The 18,870-nt window shown below is 40.8% G+C and overlaps 1 protein-coding gene across 3 annotated transcripts; it reads right to left on the reverse strand.

The window, feature by feature from the left end:
• Nucleotides 1-1,597: 1,597 nt before the first annotated feature.
• Nucleotides 1,598-18,245, reverse strand: LOC106600424 (alanine aminotransferase 2-like). Of its 3 annotated transcripts, none has more exons than XM_014191758.3 (12): nucleotides 18,030-18,245; nucleotides 17,379-17,570; nucleotides 11,403-11,492; nucleotides 11,060-11,168; nucleotides 10,707-10,840; nucleotides 10,317-10,560; nucleotides 10,047-10,126; nucleotides 7,207-7,343; nucleotides 6,764-6,938; nucleotides 3,186-3,341; nucleotides 2,723-2,835; nucleotides 1,598-2,451 (listed from the first exon to the last, which is right to left on the reverse strand). In XM_014191758.3, the coding sequence occupies exons 2-12, from the start codon at nucleotides 17,514-17,516 to the stop codon at nucleotides 2,361-2,363; spliced, it is 1,467 nt and encodes a 488-aa protein (XP_014047233.1). In that variant the 5' UTR covers nucleotides 17,517-17,570; nucleotides 18,030-18,245; the 3' UTR covers nucleotides 1,598-2,360. The 3 variants fall into 3 exon arrangements, with proteins under 3 accessions (XP_014047233.1, XP_014047234.1, XP_014047232.1); XM_014191759.3 differs by having other exon boundaries at nucleotides 18,211-18,235; XM_014191757.2 differs by lacking the exon at nucleotides 18,030-18,245 and having other exon boundaries at nucleotides 17,379-18,023.
• Between the last annotated feature and the right edge of the window lie 625 nt (nucleotides 18,246-18,870).

The following is an 18,870-nucleotide window of genomic DNA, read 5'->3' on the forward strand; positions in this document are numbered from 1 at the left end:
CAGATGGGATGGCATATCGCTGCAGAATGTTGTGGTAGCCATGCTTGTTTTTGCTAAAAGTATTATTGATCGATTGACTATGACTTTTCAGATCACCCAGTCGTGCTATCTGCTGGGTTAGCTCCAGGTAAATATTTCAATTCTTCAGCCATTCCTGGATCTGTGACCAAAAACAAGCTAGATATGGACCAAATCAAATGATCTAATGACTATGGTCCTTCGCAGCAAAATCTGCAGAGCTGGGAAGGTTGTATCCCCCATATAAATAACATTCTATTGGTTGCAAGAATTTTGTATAATAATTTAAATTGAAAAATTCTACGTTTTGAATCCGCTGTCGTTTTGAGTATCCGTTCATAAACCATGTGCCATGGAATTGGTACGTCAAACATCTCTTCCCAAACTATTTTGCAATCTATATGGCACAGCTGTAAATTTTTTTGTCCTTAAATGAAACTGGTATACTTTTTTATTTATGACAGTTATGGTCTTTAATGCAGGGCTGACAGAGAAGTTCCTTACTTTTTCCCCCTTCCACTTTCCTCTTCCACTTTTGCTGTAATTCTGCAAGTAGTTGGTTGTAATTTTGGGTAGAGCAGACATTTCCATGTGTTTTTGTTAGCTGCATGTGTCACATTACTCCACGAGTCCTATTTATGATATCATTTATGAAGATTATACATTTTTTAAACATTCTTAAAAAAATGTTTTTTTTTTATCAATTAGTATATTTGAGTTTAACCACAATATTTGTTGTATTATTTTTCTGTATTTTCTGGTCGATTAAATGGAAATTGCAAATATACAGGTTGCCTTTGTCGTCCTACTCTGACCAAGGTCAGATCAAACGAGTTGATGGCGACTGTGTAAAACAAGTTCACCCAATTCAATTAGTGAGGACAGGGATGTGTGGCTGACTGGACGTATCTAGCTGTGAGGGGGGATTGTAAGGGCTACAGAAAGACGAAGAGGTGGTTAATTAGGAAAGGGGGTCTGCTTTGTCAGGGATAATGAATGTTGGCAGCCACTGTAGAGGACAGGAGAGAGAAAGAGCTTTACAGACTGAAAGCTCTCCCCCTCCCTCAAGAAATAAAGTATATGTCCAACAATATCTTGATCATTGTAGATAATAGCTAGAAGATGGAAGTGGTGGTTATATAATAAATACATTCACGTGACATCATTAGAGATAATATTAACAGGAACTGAACTCTCAATAAAACCTGTGAAAGCAGGCCAGCCCTCAAGGAGAACTCATCCTCAGGGGACAACCTCTCCCAATGTGTGTGTGCGCACAGTAGGCTCCTGACTCACTCCCCATGATAACTGCCATGAGCTGTTGTTGTCTTCATAATTCTCCAAATCCTTGACAGCATTTCTTTTATTTTCATTCTCCTGCTATTCAAAAACTGGTCTCTGATTTTTCTCCCTGCTGTCTCCTCTTTATCCCGTTTTTTAAATGAATTTGGTCTAAAGAATGTAACGGTATGCTACTCAACTGAAAGTCAAGGACATTCTTTGTAGTAGATGTATGGCGTGTGACAAGTGTGCCCTCTTGTGGAATTCTAGCACTATGGCGGAAAGTTCCACACAAAAAAAAAGGCAAAATTTTTATATTTATTTAGCAAATGTAATAAAATCATATTTCAATTAAAATCATTATGTGAAAGCTTCTCTTACATAATACTATCTTATACAGTACCTTACTACAATACTTACAAAACTATTTCTACAGAGTCTGGAAATAATCTAGTAGCTCTTTCCATTTCTTCATTTCATACACTACTACTAGTCCAGCGTACCTCAGTTGGTAGAGCATGGCGCTTGCAACGCCAGGGTTGTGGGTTCGATTCCCATGGGGGACCAGTATGAAAATGTATGCTCTCACTACTGTAAGTTGCTCTGGTTAAGAGTGTGTGACAAATGACTAAAATGTACTATACCATCATACTGGCCTTGACTTGTGGGATCATGACACACACCCTCTCTCCCACACAAGTGTGTGCACGGACACACAACTGAGATGACAATGAACATCAAGTTATATATGTCAGATAAATTTGATATGTCCCAACATAAAAAAAACTACAGCTCTAATCCTGATTTATAAAAACGAAATTTCCTTGGTGTTCACAACCACTACATTTTTACATGTACAGTCTGTGAGTCCACCATTTCTTGGAATCTTGTAGGCCTAGGAGTTAAAGTGCATTGTCAAGGTGACCGAAGACAGAGGCACCAGTACAGTAGGCACTTATTGACAGATGATTTCTGATAGGTTGGCTGGTAGACTGTGCACATATTGGTCTGTGTCCTATTCTCTTCTGATTTGGTGAAAGTTAGGAAGTTAAGGAGGATGATTAAGAGTACTGCTGAGTGAATTTCAGGTGGAACTCCTTCACTTTAGCTAGTAAGATCTTCAGCTTGTCTGTGGGCGGCAGAATGGTCATCCTGGAAAAAGGAAGGGAGAAAATGAAAGAGAACATCATTAAAGAGCTGTAAAATAAATAATAGACTCCACACCTTGGTAATCTACTACAGCTTGGACTTTGAACAGAACGCAGTGCATTGGAAATGATGGATGACACACGTTACTTATGTTGTCTACATTCCTACTTTGGGATGTACATCCAAAAGATCCAGTTTCACCATAACGTACTATGCCCATTTTACGCTGAGAGAGGTTGTGATAAGATGTTTGTGTAAACTGGGTTGGCCATACCTGAAGTGGTAGGTCCCGTCTTTCTGTCCAAAGCCACTTCCCGGCACCAGGCAGATTCCAGTCTCCTCCAACATCTTCATACAGTAGAACATGTCTGGTACCTGGCCCAGAGCCTGGAGAGAGAAGCACAAATTACAGTATTAAAGCAGGTTCAGAAGCATATGTGAATTACGGTATTGCAGTAGGTACACACGTCCATAGAGTAAGTATTTCACAACCAGATTTTTACAAAAGGATTTTGTTTAAAAATGTCTTGCTTAATGTTTTTAGCCCTTTTTATTAAAGCTTTTTCTTTGAATGGTTGCTCAGAATGTAAAGAGCTTTGTGATTTTACGTCTGTAAACGAAAAGCGCTCTACAAATGCAATTTATTATTATTATTCAAATAAAATGGAAATTAATTTCCTGAATTTGACTTGTTTCAGGTCCTAACAGCAGAGCAGAACTAATTAGGGCTGACTAACCTTCGCCTCCTTGATGGCTTTCTGAGGCAGGCTGATGTTGGGGAACGAGTACATGGCTCCCTGGACAGGGTTACAGGTGATCCCAGGTACAGTGTTCAGAATTTCCTCTGTCAACTTGGCCTTCTCTGCCAGCAGACTGAGGGTTGCTGTTCGCTCCTGGACACAGGGAAGACGGTGTGTGTTTCATTTTGCGAATGGGCCACATTCAGTGAGGTCCGAAATGATTGACACCATTCACAAAGATGAAGAAAAATGAATCGTTTATTTTATACTGTCAAATACTGATCTACAGTACCAGTCAAAAGTTTGGACATCTACTCATTCAAGGGTTTTTCTTTATTTTTACTATTTTCTACATTGTAGAATTATAGTGAAGACATCAAAACTATGAATTAACCCATATTGAATCATGTAGTAACCAAAAAAGTGTTAAACAAATCAAAATATATTTTATATTTGAGATTCTTCAAAGTAGCTACCCTTCACCTTGATGACAGCTTTGCACACTCTTGGCGTTCTCTTAACCAGCTTCATGAGGTAGTCATCTGGAATGTATTTAAATTAACAGGTGTGCCTTGTTAAAAGCTAATTTGTGGAATATCTTTCCTTCTTAATGCACTTGAGCCAATCAGTTGTGTTGTGACAAGGTAGGGGTGGTATACAGAAGATAGCCCTATTTGGTAAAAGACCAAGTCCATATTATGGCAAGAACAGCTCAAATAAGCAAAGAGAAACGACAGTCCATCATTACTTTAGGACCTTTTTCTTTCTTTCTTTAACTAGGGAAGTCAGCTAAGAACAAATTCTTATTAACAATGACAGCCTACTCCACCCAAACCCAGACGACACTGGGCCAATTGTGCGCTGCCCTATGGGACTCCCAATCACCGCCGGATGTGATACAGCCTGGATTCAAACCAGGTACTGTTGTGACGCCTCTTGCACTGAGATGCAGTGCCTTAGACCGCAGCGCCACTTGGGAGCCCAATGAAGGTCAGTCAAACCGTAACATTTCAAGAACTTTGAACGTTTTTTCAAGTGCAGTCGCAAAAAACATCAAGCACTATGATGAAACTGGCTCTCATGAGGACCGCCACAGGAAAGGAAGACCCAGAGTTACCTCTGCTGCAGAGGATAAGTTCATTAGAGTTAACTGCACCTCAGATTGCAGCCCAAATAAATGCTTTACAGAGTTCAAGTAACAGACACATCTTAACATCAACTGTTCAGAGGAGACTGAGTGAATCAGGCCTTCATGGTAAAATTGCTGCAAAGAAACCACTACTAAAGGACACCAATAAGAAGAAGAGACTTTCTTGGGAAACACGAGCAAAGGACATTAGACCGGTGGAAATCTGTCCTTTGGTCTGATGAGTTCAAATTGGAGATTTTTGGTTCAAACCGCCGTGTCTTTGTGAGACGTAAAGATGAACGGATGATCTCCGCATGTGTGGTTCCCACCATGAAGCATGGAGGAGGTGGTGTGATAGGGTGGGGGTGCTTTGTTGATGACACTGTCTGTGATTTATTTAGAATTCATTCACACTTAACCAGCATGGCTACCACAGCATTCTGCATTAATACTTGGGCCAAGAAACATTAGCAATGGACATTAGACCGGTGGAAATCTGTCCTTTGGTCTGATGAGTACAAATTACATTTTTGGTTCCAACCGTTGTGTCTTTATGAGACGCAGAGTAGGTAAATGGATGATCTCTGCATATGTGGTTCCCACCGTGAAGCATGGAGGAGGAGGTGTGATGGTGTGGGGATGCTTTGCTGGTGACACTGTCTGTGATTTATTTCCAATTCAAGGCACACTTAACCAGCATGGCTACCACAGCATTCTGCAGTGATATGCCGTTACCTCTGGTTTGTGCTTAGTGGGACTATCATTTGTTTTTCAACAGGACAATGACCCAACACACCTCCAGGCTGTGTAAGGGATATTTCACCAAGAAGGAGAGTGATGGAGTGCTGCATCAGATGACCTGACCTCCTCAATCACCCAACCTCAACCCAATTGAGATGGTTTGGGATAAGTTGGAATGCAGAGTGAAGGAAAAGCAGCCAACAAGTGCTCAGCATATGTGGGAACTCCTTCAAGATGGTTGGAAAAGCATTCCAGGTGAAGCTGGTTGAGAGTATGCCAAGAGTGTGCAAAGCTGTCATCAAGGCAAATGGTGGCTCCTTTGAAGAATTTAATTATATAGTTATTTAATTGAACCTTTAATCTCAAATCTCAAATATATTTTGATTTGTTTAACACTTCTTGGGTTACTACATGATTCGATGTGTTATTTCATAGTATTGATGTCTATTATTCTACAATGTAGAAAATTGTAAAAATTAAGAAAAATCCTTGAATGACTTGGTGTGTCCAAACTTTTGACTATTATTGACTATATTGTATGCAAAAAAATACTATTTTTTCTGTCGAAAATGAACTCTCATACATTACCAATACATCACCTTGCGAGGATAAGGGCACTGAGCCTTTTTCTAAAATGTTTTATGAGTTGGAGAACACATTGGGAGGGATCTTAGATCATTCATCCATACAGAATCCTTCCAGATCTTTGATGTCTTTCGTCTGCGATTATAGAGTGCCCTCTTCAATTCAAACCACAGGTTTTCAATGGGTTTCAAGTCTGGAGACTGAGATGGCCATTGCAAAATGTAAACTTTGTGGCCAGTTAACAATTTATTTCTGGATTTTAATGTGTGCTTGGGGATATTGTCTTGCAGCCAAGTTTCAGCCTCCTGGCAGAGGCGAACAGGTTTTTGGATAACATGTCCTGGTACTGGGTAAAGTTCATGATGCCATTGACCTTAACAAGGGCCCCAGGACAAGTGGAAGCAAAATAGCCCCATAATATCAAAGATCAACCACCATATTTTACAGTAGGTATGTTTTTTTTCTTCTGCTTATGCATTCTCATTTCGTCACCAAACCCACCACTGGTGTGCGTGGCCAAAGAGCTCTATTTTCATGTAATTTGCCCAAAGCACCAGTCCCAATCCAAGTGCCAATGCCATTTAGCAAACTCCAGTCATTTACATTTGTTAGATGACGTGAAAATAGAGCTCTTAGGCCACGCACAGCAGTGGTGGGTTTGGCATCTAAATGAGAATGCATGAGCAGAAAAGAACCCCATACCTACTGTAAACTATGGTGGTCGATCTTTGATGTTTTGTGGTTTGAATTGAAGAGAGCAGTCCATAAGCGTAGACGAAGGATATCAAGGCAGAGGCAACCATTTTGAAAACACGGGTGTCAATCATTTTTACCCCTACCTTTTTGAGAAAAAGGTTTTACTTGTTAAACAAAATCTATGTCTCTGAGCAATTGTATTAGTAGAAAATAATATAATTTCCCCAATTATTTGGAGCACACAATATTGCTCAGTATTTGTTTTATTTATTCATACAGTCATTTTTGCTCATCTTTATCAAGGGTGTCAATCATTTCAGACCCCACTGTATATTAAATATGTGTCTCTATCAATGTTAACAGTCCTGTAAGTCATTTTTGATTAAAAAATGTCTGCTAAATAACCATATAACCAAATGATTACCTTCATGAAGGTGGTGTAGGAAGGTTCTCCTGGCTGTGGGGAGTTGACCACCAGGTCCATCAGAGCCTGACCAGGGACGGGGGCACACAGTCTGACCGACACCAGCTTAGTGAGCTGTGCTTTCACCTCTGGGTCCATGTTGATCACCTCCATGTAACCTCCACGGAAACCACACCTGGGAGAGCAAAAGGGGGAGACCAGTTACAGTACAGTGGTTCATAAGGCAACACATCACCGTACCATTACCATATCTATTGGTGATACAGTATATACTTTTAAATTAAGTCATATAATGGTTTATATGTCAAGTCAGGTTACTGAATATTGCTCTTGAGGTTTCTACAGAAAATAATGCAGATTCCTACTCAGTCCTCTTGGCCTGTTTGTATATTGGTTGTGAACGGTTCAGGGTATGAGCATGAAAGAGCGAGAAAATGTCTTACTCTCCCATGTAGCACTTGGAGGTGGAGTGGAAAGATGCCAGTTCTACAGTGTTCGAGTACTGTGGTCCCAACTCAAACAGCACCTTCTTAAAGGAATGGAACTGGCAACCCTCCGCATACACATTATCCTGGTACACCTGAGGGACAGGAGAGGAGGGAAGGGGATGTTAGTAGATTACGTAAAGGTAAGCACAGTTGAAATTGTGTTTATGAGGAGGATCAGGATGATATTAGTAAGGGACAGATCTAAATTTACTAGTGGGAAGGGGGAGGCTGGTCCAACTCAAGCTGTCATAAACAAAATGCACCCCCCTCCTCAAAGTACATTTATTTTCACATGACCTTGCCCTTGTACTGTCAAATCTATTTAACAACCTCCCCCTCATAGAATTAACTCAAAATAATGTTTATGACCACAAATAACAATAACTGTTGCGACCCTGTGTTTATAAACGTGGATATCTACTTTGCTTTTTTGTCACAGTCAATGCCACACAGGGCTACGGGCCAGAAGGTTAAGGGTCGCCGACCACCACACAGGAGCTCACTCTCCCTACCTGTTTCATTACTTTACGATCAGAGCCGGTTGCAGACAATTATCAGCTGGGGTTAAATCAGATTTTCAACATTTTGATGCCATATTTATAATTACATAAAATATATGCAACACATTTTCCACCAACATGATTATGTGCCAATGCACCACACAACCAATAAACAAAACATACTGGCACTTCAATATCATGGTTTGCATTTTCAACACCACAATAAATAGACTATGTCAATCATGGCAAACAGAAAACACATCCCTCCCTATCTTGTAGGCTTGCCCAAGGCTTGGCTTGACAATCTCGGAATGTCAGTAAACTTTTGAGTGTTTTGTAACAGATGCCTCTTTCCATTCATCAAATTGGAATGATTGATTTATTTTATTTGTCAGTTAAAATACATACACACATACATACATACATACATACATACATATGTATATATATATATAAACACAGTACTAGGCAAAAGTTTGGACACACCTACTCATTCAAGGGTTTTTCTTTATTTGAACTATTTTCTACATTGTAGAATAATAGTGAAGACATCAAAACTATGAAATAACACATATGGAATCATGTAGTAACCAAAAAAAAGTGTTAAACAAATCAAAATATATTTTATATTTTACATTCTTCAAAGTAGCCACCCTTTGCCTTGATGACAGCTTTGAACAATCTTGGAATTATCTCAACCAACTTCACCTGGAATGCATTTTCAAAAACAGGGGTGCCTTGTTAAAAGTCAATTTGTGGAATTTCTTTCCTTCTTAATGCGTTTGAGCCAATCAGTTGTGTTGTGTCAAGGTAGAGGTGGTATACAGAACATAGCCCTATTTGGTAAAAGACCAAGTATATATTATGGCAAGAACAGCTCAAATAAGCAAAGAGAAACGACAGTCCATCATTACTTTAAGACATGATGGTCAGCCAATCTGGAAAATTTCTTCAAGTGCAGTCGCAAAAACCATCAAGCGCTATGATGAAACTGGCTCTCATGAGGACCGCCACAGGAAAGGAAGACCCATAGTTACCTCTGCTGCAGAGGATAAGTTCATTAGAGTTACCAGCCTCACAAATTGCAGCCCAAATAAATGCTTCACAGAGTTCAAGTAACAGACACATCTCAACATCAACTGTTCAGAGGAGACTGCGTGAATCAGGCCTTCATGGTCGAATTGCTGCAAGGAAACCACTACTAAAGGACACCAATAAGAAGAATAGACTTACTTGGACCAAGAAACACGAGCAATGGACATTAGACCGGTGGAAATCTATCCTTTGGTCTGATGAGTCCAAATTTGAGATTTTTGGTGTCTTTGTGAAATGCAGAGTAGGTGAACGGATGATCTCCGCATGTGTGGTTCCCACCGTGAATTATGGAGGAGGAGGTGTGATGGTGTCGGGGTGCTTTGCTGGTGACACTGTCAGTGATTTATTTATAATTCAAGGCACACTTAACCAGCATGGCTACCACCGAATTCTGCAGCAATACTACATGAATTCCATATTATTTCAGAGTTTTTATTTCTTCACTATTATTCTACAATGTAGAATATAGTAAAAAAGAAAGAAAAACCCTTGAATGAGTAGGTCTCTCCAAACTCTGACTGGTACTGTATGGATTACGTTAATAAATGAAATATTGTCTAGACATTCGACATTACAGTAAACAGACATTGCCTACAAATGTCAATGGAAAATGTGAACAGTCTGTTCTACCGTTAAACTATGCTTCGGATCGCATAAGGCAAAATACTATAAATATTGGTCGATTATTTATACACTACTGTAAAGTGGGTCCAATCAAATGAGAGATGGGATGAATGGTAGCCTATCCTGACTTGTACTAAACCATCACAGTCAGAAAAGGTGAAGAATGTATTCTGCAATAATCATGGAAATGTAATAAATAATTGGAAAGAGATTTCTAATTATTTTAGAACGCAAAGATAAAATGTATATATTTTCACACTTCTCACTAACAGCAAATGATTGCATCTTGTTATTAGATTTTTTTTGTTATGAATAAGTCATCATATATTCCCTATTTGCAAAAAGCTACTAGGCTACTTTTGACTTCTTGCAATGCAATACTTTAACCATTAGAAACTGTGCGTATGCATGGTCTAAAGTTTGCGGGATGATAAGCACATTCTTACATCAAGTTCAGTTTTTATAAATGCCAACTTTTACGTGAAAACTGGCACACACATGTTTTGGGGCACATTCTATGGGTACTCAACCTTTATAAATGAGGCCCCAGTTCTTGACCTTGCCTGATTAGTTTACCTCATCAGCCATCAGGAAGAGATGCTCCTTAGCAGCGAATCGGATCACATCCTCAATGCACTGTCTACTCTGGACCTGACCTATTACAGAGGAGGAGAGGGAAAGGTTCAGATTCATATTGGCAGAACTGGACATTTTGGTTTAGGTCTAAGTGGGATCTATGTCCTCTGGCGACGTCTAGTGACATGACTGGGAGGACTGTGAAATCCCTATGTCAACCTCTACATGACGCACCATGAATTCCGTATGTATTAAGCTTTGGTTGCTTACCAGTGGGGTTTCCAGGGTTGATGACGCAGAGGACTTTGGGGTTGCAGTGCTTCCTGGCCTCCGCTAGGGAGCGCTCCAGCTCACTGAGGTCCATGCTCCAGCACTTCTCCTCGTTCAGGTAGTAGTTGACCTGCACAGCGCCCAGCTCAGCCAGAGCAGCCGAGTACAGAGGGTACTGAGGGATGGAGATCATCACCCCTGTCTTCGACGCACCCTCACCACACACCAACAGCTGCAGCATAGTCTGGGAGAGAGATGGGAGTGAAGGAGGACCGATGGGTACATCTCACGTTTAGAGTCCTCAACGCTTCACTCCTGTCCCCCCCCCCCCCCTTATCTGCAGTGAGAAGTTTACTTGTAAAATCTAATTATTAGATTTTTTGTTTTTACCACGATGCCGTTGCTGGCGCCGGTGGTGAGGTAGACGTTGTCTGGGTCACAGGGCACGCCCCCGTCCCGACGCTCGATGTAGCGAGCTACGTCCTGCCGCACACAGTCTATACCCTGACTGGCACTGTACGCACCTGAGAGAGAGAGAGAGGAACCAGCATGGGACTGTGGAATGGGACTGTGGAACTCTCCAGGATCGGGGTTGGCCACCCTAGACTGCGAAAGGTCATTCATTGCTTATGCAGACACTAACAGGCTGACACAGGCTTATTGGCTAAAATATCCCCTTTGTGAATTTTATCTTAACTTACATCCTTCCCATACACAATCAATCAAGTATCTGAACAACATACCCAAACTACTCCCTCCACAAGCCTGCAGAATGCGGCGCGCTCTGCTTTTGGCATCCTCTGGAAACATGTTGTCATTCAAGAGTTCCGGGTAGGAGCAGAGTGCCAAGACCTTGAGGAGGAAGAGAGGACAGCGAGAGCTAGGTGAGGAACAGACAGGAGTTGATGCAGGATAGTGTACACAAATCTGCATGAAACGCTGCATGAATCTGCATGAAAATGTCACAATGTGATTTTTTCATAGACAGAACGGTTTCAAATGACAAAGGACAATGAAAGACACCCTGTAATCAAAAAGAGAGTTGTTTTAGATAAATGTTTTGGAACATAGGGGATAAAAGCAGACCTGGCGGAAGAAGGTGATTGGCTGCTGGCCCATGGCATGGGCGTCACCGATATTGGCCTTGATGACCTCAGTGAAGGGCTTCTTCACTCCCTGCAGGACAGAGAAACAAGACACAAAACAATGAGAGAGGCAGAGAGAGGATGAAACAATTAGGGCAAGGATGAAAGAGATGGATGAATACAATGTGTTCTTGGGAAACACTCTTTTCACGCCACTTCGATTCCCTGTTCTTGGGAAACACTCTTCACGCCACTTCGATAACGAAGTGACTTTTTCATAGAAGGTTAGGGAAATGGCTAAGGTTAAGGTTAGGAAAATGGTTAGGGATAGCAAAAGAGTTCTTTGTATCGAAGTGGCGTGAAAAGAGTGTGTCCCATGCGTTCTTTGGTCACAGGGGTGTGCAGGGGATAAAGGCAGTCCAATACTTTACTTTACTCTTTATAAACTCATATTTAACCATTTATAACTACTTATCTGAGCGTGTCCCTCTAAGTAAGACATGAGTATGAGGTCACTTCCTGCTGGAATATGAGGTCACGTCTAAAGGTAACCCGGTACCGGGCCGAAAAATGAATGGAAGTGAATGGGGCAGTTCCACATCAAAGGTATACAGATAATTCCACATTGAACTTTTTCTTTTCTGAGCTTTCTTATATCTCTCAGATATTGGACAGACACTTCAAAACATACTTCCTTTATTTGTACACAGTTTTTCCATGTATGAATCTGTTATTCAATGTGTTTCTATAAGCTAATAGGCCAAATTCAATATTTCATCAAATCATTTTTATATATATTTTTTTTTATACCTAAAGGGGTCCTAAATTTCAAAATAAAATAGCTAAACAATCCTTGGTATGACCATCGTAAAACAATTCCAGATGTTAGTTTAGTAGAAACCCAGCCCCTAGCCCTTAGACCTTTAAATAGACAACCCTTAAAGCCAAACAGCTCTTCATAATTTCCTTTGCCATGTGTTTTTATTTAAACTCTCAAGCACAAATACAAAATCAGGTATAGTCTTTGCCAGGAGAAATGACTTGGCAGCCTGCATTGCTTAAATATGTGCTTTCCTCATCCCTTGCTTTTAGGTCCTAAAATGTAGGACATCACAGGAGACCTTTTGCCAGGCCGTATTTGTTCTTAATTGACTTGCCTTGTTAAATAAAGATGAAATTAAATAAAACCATAAGAAAAAGATAAAACACATGAGTGACAGAATCCAATTTTAGCTTTTCCAATGTTAGGGTTTCCAACTGTACACACTTACCTACAAACACAAACACATCATGTGCGTCTGTGTGTTTGGGAGCAGAGTGGAGGAAGTCAAAACGAGAAGTTGTTCAGCCCAACTACTGTATATTAATATATTAAAGAAGAGAAAATGCCGTCTGGAAAGCAAAAAGAAACACACAGTCCCATGCTGGCTGCTGCCTGGAAGGCTTGTCAAGTGTTATATCACCCAGTTTCCAGCTGTAGAAACAGACGATAAGTGTAAAGTAGGTGTCAAATGCGATGTAAAAAACAGACTGCAAAACAGAACTGGTCATGGAGAATAGGAAAAAATAATGAATTTGGGGAGGTTGTCAAGGAATGTGGTGAAATGATGTTCTTATAGGCCAATGGTAACACTAGCTGTCTGTTCCCTTTTCTCTGTCCTTATAAGCAAAGAAAAATGCAACTACTTACGTAGCTACTTCTCTCATTATCTGAGAACAATATGTCAAGAGGTTGAAAGTATCTCCTTAAGAACAACCTGTCCTGGATGGACAACGGAACTAAACTGGCCAAGAACACAGGCTCCTCAGTGAGTGTCCAGATGCTCGGTATTTGACAACATGGACAGCGATCAGTGGCCACAAGTGGAACTCATTCAAACCCAGAGGGAAGCAAAGCAGCCCTGCTGTTGTTCTACCCACCAGAGACATTTATCCAATCTAATTGGGCCAGCTGGACCAGCAATGACCACCAAAGTTCACAACAGAAAATAAACCTCCTACACTCCCATTGGTCACAAGACAGAGGTGTCTCTCAGTTCAGACCAATCACAAACAGCAGGGGAGTGACACCCACTGAATACAAAGGACCTCCTCCCATTCCATTCATACTGAGAGTAGAGAGCAGTTTACATTTTTTTGCAACGAGATATGTTGCAAAAAAAAAAAAAAAAACAGTTCCCAAGTGACGAGAGTACGTTTTATTAAAAAACAAATCCAAAAATAATTACAAAAATCAGTCCCCCCTCTTTTTCTGGGAACTTTAAAAGTATTTTTAAGTGTTCTAAGTGCTTCTAATCAGGTATTTTATCTCAGGGAGTCTTTTTACATTGTCACATAAAGACCACATAGCAGGCCCCTTGTTGAAAAACCTTCACTGATTAGGCCATGTTCTCTTGTCAGAGTGCTGCATATTGCATGTTCTTTATAAGATGATTGAGACTAGCCTACAGTTGATTTTGCCCTCTCTCTCTCTCTACCTCCTTACCCAGGTCTCTAGTTGTTTCTCTTTCTGCGTGTGTAAGTTTATTTGCCTCTTTTTCTGTCTCTGGTAAGTAGCATTCTAATTGGTCTGACAAAACAAATTCAAAGTCTGGCCAAAGAAAGTTACATCATTATGGCTACTAGTTTACTCTTCAAAATTAGCGAAGTAGCAGAGGCAGGAGATGAAATGTGATGTCTTTCATTCATTAAAGAAAGTCACAGTGTGCCGTGCTACTCAGCAATTCTCCTGCAGTCTCCATGGAGACCACTGAGGCGGTAGAAGGTATCTCCGTGGGCCTCTAGCCTGGTCCTAGAGCTGTTATTGGGTTGAAGTTGTTTTGCTCACATTCTACTTAGTGTTTTTTCTCTTCCTGTTAGGCTAAGAGGGGAATTAACTAATGATGACAATTTAAGCCGTATCAGGTTTCAGAAAATGTTCCTGAACCTTATCTGCACCTGAAACATTACAGTTCATCTGTGCCCTCAAAATAGGAATGTGTGTTAGTAGGAGAAAATAGGGAGGGGGTGAAAAGGGGATAGAGAGGGAGTGGAGAAAAAGAGAATGTATTTTGTGTGAAAGTGGGTGTTCCTTCCTTACCTTTTTTAAAGCAAGCAAGTGAATGTAAGCTTTGTGCCCTGTTTTCACAAAGAAATCTAACACCCATCAGAGCTCAGTATGAAAATCAGGTTAGACTTGGAATAGCCTACAGCTAGTTCACCTGATACAGCACAGATTAACAAGTTTTATGTTTCAGACTTAATATATTTGGAGGTTCCCCTAAATAACAAAACAGACTTGTTTTCATATTTCTTTTTTGTATTTTTTTAACCTTTATTTAACTAGGCAAGTCAGTTAAGAACAAATTCTTATTTACAATGACAGCCAGGCCAAACACGGACGACTTTGGGACAATTGTGTGCCGCCCTATGGGACACTACCCTATGGAACTCTACCTCTGGCGAACAATACCTTGAGACTTCTTTAATATTAGACATTGCGCACCAGCTGTTATTGAAAAATAGACGCCCCCACCCCTCATCTTACCAGACGTAGTTGCTCTGTCCTGCCGATGCATGGAAAACCCAGCCAGCTCTATATTATCCGTGTCGTCGTTCAGCATCAACTCGGTGAAACATAAGATATTACAGTTTTTAATATCCCTTTGGTAGGATAGTCTTGGTCGCCGATCATCCAGTTTATTTTCCAGTGATTGCACATTGGCCAATAGAATGGATGGTAGAGGCGGTTTACCTACTTGCCGACAAAATCTCACAAGGCACCCTTACCTCCGCCCCCTGTATTTCCGTCTTTTCTTCATGCGAATGACAGGGATTTGGTTCTGGTCTCGGGAAAGCAGTATATCTTTTGCGTCGGACTCATTAAAGAAAAAGTATTTGTCCAGTTCGAGGTGAGTAATCGCTGTTCTGATGTCCAGAAGCTCTTTTTGGTCATAAGAGACGGTAGCAGCAACTTTATGTCCAAAATAAGTTACAAACAATGTGAAAAAACTAACAAAATAGCACAGTTAGTTAGGAGCCCGTAAAACGGCAGCCATCCTCTCCGGCGCCATTACCGGTAATAACCAACATTCCCTAACCCAGGTTGGCTCTTGGTTGGCTGGGGTGTTTGAGGATGACTCGGAACAAATAGTAGAGATAAAATCCATGAATCCAAATTGTATTTGGGTAAAGCCCCAGGACCATCTGGTAAAGGTCACCATAGTCATTACTATGATAGTCCCTCCACACCCCGCCGCAGCCAAAAAGCGACCCTTTCACCTCTTTCGCACACACACAGATACACGTTGCTCGTCTTCCTGGAAAGAGCCACTCGGAGGGTCCGCTTTACACACCTGACTGACCTCAGTAAATTATGCTCTCTGGGTTTCCATGACAACCCTTGAAATGAAGTGAGAGGGGACGGGATGGTGCAGGTAAAGGTTACACTGAGGGCAAGTACATAAAAACCAACTGGAAAATAACATTGACCTAAGAGGACTAAGTCTGACCAAAGTATGTAACAGTGTGGACAATATCAATAGATGTAGATTGAAATTGAGAAAAACAACAAATATTGCATTGTGTGCATGTGTACATTGTTGAAAAATGTACAGTATGATTGTAAAAAATAAATGTCAGTAGGCTACATCAAAATGTCAACAACCTACCTCTTCACTCTTGAGTGGACTGTTAAATCTAGAAACACCACTCCACTTACTAGCAGCTGTAACATGATGACCAGTGAGTACCAACAATTTCACATAACAAATGTCGTAGGACTGGAGGGGGGCTGGCGACTCTAGGAGTGACGAGTTATTGCTTTTAAGAGAGTTAAAGGAGACAGTGGCATTGGTCTGGGGGAAAGTGAGGATTTGACCTCTGATAGATTTTATACTGTACGTCATTGTGAGCTCAGAAGTTTAAATAGAGCTGTTGTAATAACAGACAACAGACTGAACTGAAGTGAATCTCTCGGTTTGCTGTTTGACTTGAGGACTTTGACCTTGCTCTTCCTCAGCTCCAATGAAAACTGATACTGTATAACCGAGAACAAACAGTGACAAGGGAGAGCGAGTCAGAGGGAGAGGGCGAGGGAGATAATGAATGAGTGAGCGAGTGAGAGTGAAAGAAAGAGCGATTACGCTCTCTCCAATCTTCAACAACAAAGCCAATAAGCTCTTGCCTCATCATTGTTGAACAAATAGCTAGACAGGTGTCATAAGAAATCAGCGATGTGGTGTTTTAACAATAATTTGATTTCCGATGAGGGGTCAATCTGCTTGTGGGTGACACACTGGGTGTGTGAGCAAATGCACTCAAAAAGTATATATTTTGGTAAGCATTTAAGCTAGATGGCAAAGGGCATGACAAGAGCTTCTCAAGCCACTGGAAACCAGTTATTTATGACATTTTAGGGGGGGTTAAAATACTTCTATCAATTTTAACACAGAAATGGATTAGCCTAACCCTCCATAGTTCTTAATCTTAGCCTATCTATTTATTTTAGAATCACCCAAGTTTGGTAGCAGAGAGCAAACATGTTTGATACAGGGATAGACTGTTTTTACATACAAATCTGATTGAATATAGCATTTGATTAGTGAATTGTCAGCCTCAATTTACTTCAGAGTTGCTTTTTTCTTTCTGGGAGCTAATCAGGAACATTTCTGGGAAATCTTTAGCTGGGGGACAGGCCACCAAAATCGTCTGGTCACCCTATATCACACAAGCCTGCAGGCCTAGGCTGCATGTCACTGCTGCAGTTGCAGATCCAGAAAAACGGAGCATTTGAGGCCACAGGAAACTGTCAAGTTAAAAGTCAGACTGTTGCAATGAGTCTAGGTGAGACAGACAGTGCATAGGATTGCTTTCTCACTTTGCAAAATGCTGTATATTTCAGATTGAGAGAAACAAATGATTTGAACAATTTAAAAACAAATGGGAAAAAAATAGAAAATTATGATTTAAGAAAGTTACATTTTATTATTAAGCATACCTCTCTCAGCTCCTTCTCGATCTGCATCGCGCGCTGCACGATCGGTCCGCGCACGGCATACTCCATCTTCTTCACATTGGGGTTCATGGTGTCGATGGTCAAAACCTTGTTCTGGGAGAACGCTGCATTCTCGGTCATTTTCTCTTGGACAAGTCCACGCGGCGGTTCACTGACTCCTGAAAGTGCTCTTCTCTGGGAAGAGAAAGGTGACAGCGGAGAGGGGATCATCACCGAGTGGACACCAGAGGTGAGGTGCCCCGCGGGGTATTGTGCCCCATTGCCGAAAAAACGGTAATTTCCTCTGGTTATAACGCGCAAACATTTGGATGACAACATTTGCCCTATGCGCGAAGCAGACATGTCACAATATTATATCTCGTTACGTTAGTTGTGAAGCGCTGCGACCACCCTCACGCTCAATGAATGCACACAGACAGACAACTGTGTGTTGTCCAACTGGCAAACTTTAAAATATTTTTTTAAAGCCGGCCAGACCTTTTTACTTTACAATTTCCACAACCCTGTTATTCACAGACTGGGGCACTCTTTTCAACCTGAAATGTATGTCTTCTGCACAGTACATATATTGTAACATTACTCTCCCATGTGAGTTTTATCCAACTTCCATCCCCTCATTTCCCAATTACGCACCGATAAATTCTCCGTCAGGAACAGATCTCCGGTATCCGAAAAGACAGACACAAGCGACACGCCTATGCGAGGAGATCTGGGGCAGCTTCAAACTTTCACCCTCTCCGTGCAACTCCCTCTCTTTTGATGGTTTACACACACCCGGCGGCGCGCTCTAACCTATTGGGAGGAGACTACGGACCTGGTTATTCTGCAGAAATTGAGCGCAACTCCTCCTGTTTGGACACGAGACCAGCTCTCTCACTGTTGGAGCAGCATCCAGTATTTGCACGAAATGTGCACGGCGCTCAACTAGATACTTTTTAAGGGCGCTCTACTCTAGGCTAGTTCAGTTTTTAGTGTGAATGACTGAGGTAAATGTCGCTTTATCACTCGCCTTTATACCATATTTACAGTGGTGTTTAGTACCTAAGTAAAAATTATTTAAAGAACTACTAAAGTAGTTTTTTGGAGTATCTGTACTTTACTTTACTATTTATATTTTTGACAACTTTTACTTCACTACATTCCTAAAGAAAATATTTTACCCCATACATTTTCTCTGACAACCCAAAGTACTCCTTACATTTTCAGTGAAAATCACACACTTATCAAGAGAACAAGTGGTCATCCCTACTTCACTAAACACAAATGCATCTTTTGTAAAATAATTTCTGAGTGTTGGTGTGTGCCCCTGGCTATCTGTACATTTTAAAAACAACAACATGGTGCCTTCTGCTTTACTTAATATAAGGAATTTTAAATGATTTATACTTTTACTTTTGATACTTAAGTATATTTTAGCAACTAAATTGACTTTTGTTAAGTATATTTAAAACCAAATACTTTTAGACTTTTACTC

Source organism: Salmo salar, chromosome 03 (genome assembly GCF_965601325.2).
Source record: "Salmo salar chromosome 03, fSalSal1, whole genome shotgun sequence".
NCBI classification, from domain to species: Eukaryota; Metazoa; Chordata; class Actinopteri; order Salmoniformes; family Salmonidae; genus Salmo; species Salmo salar.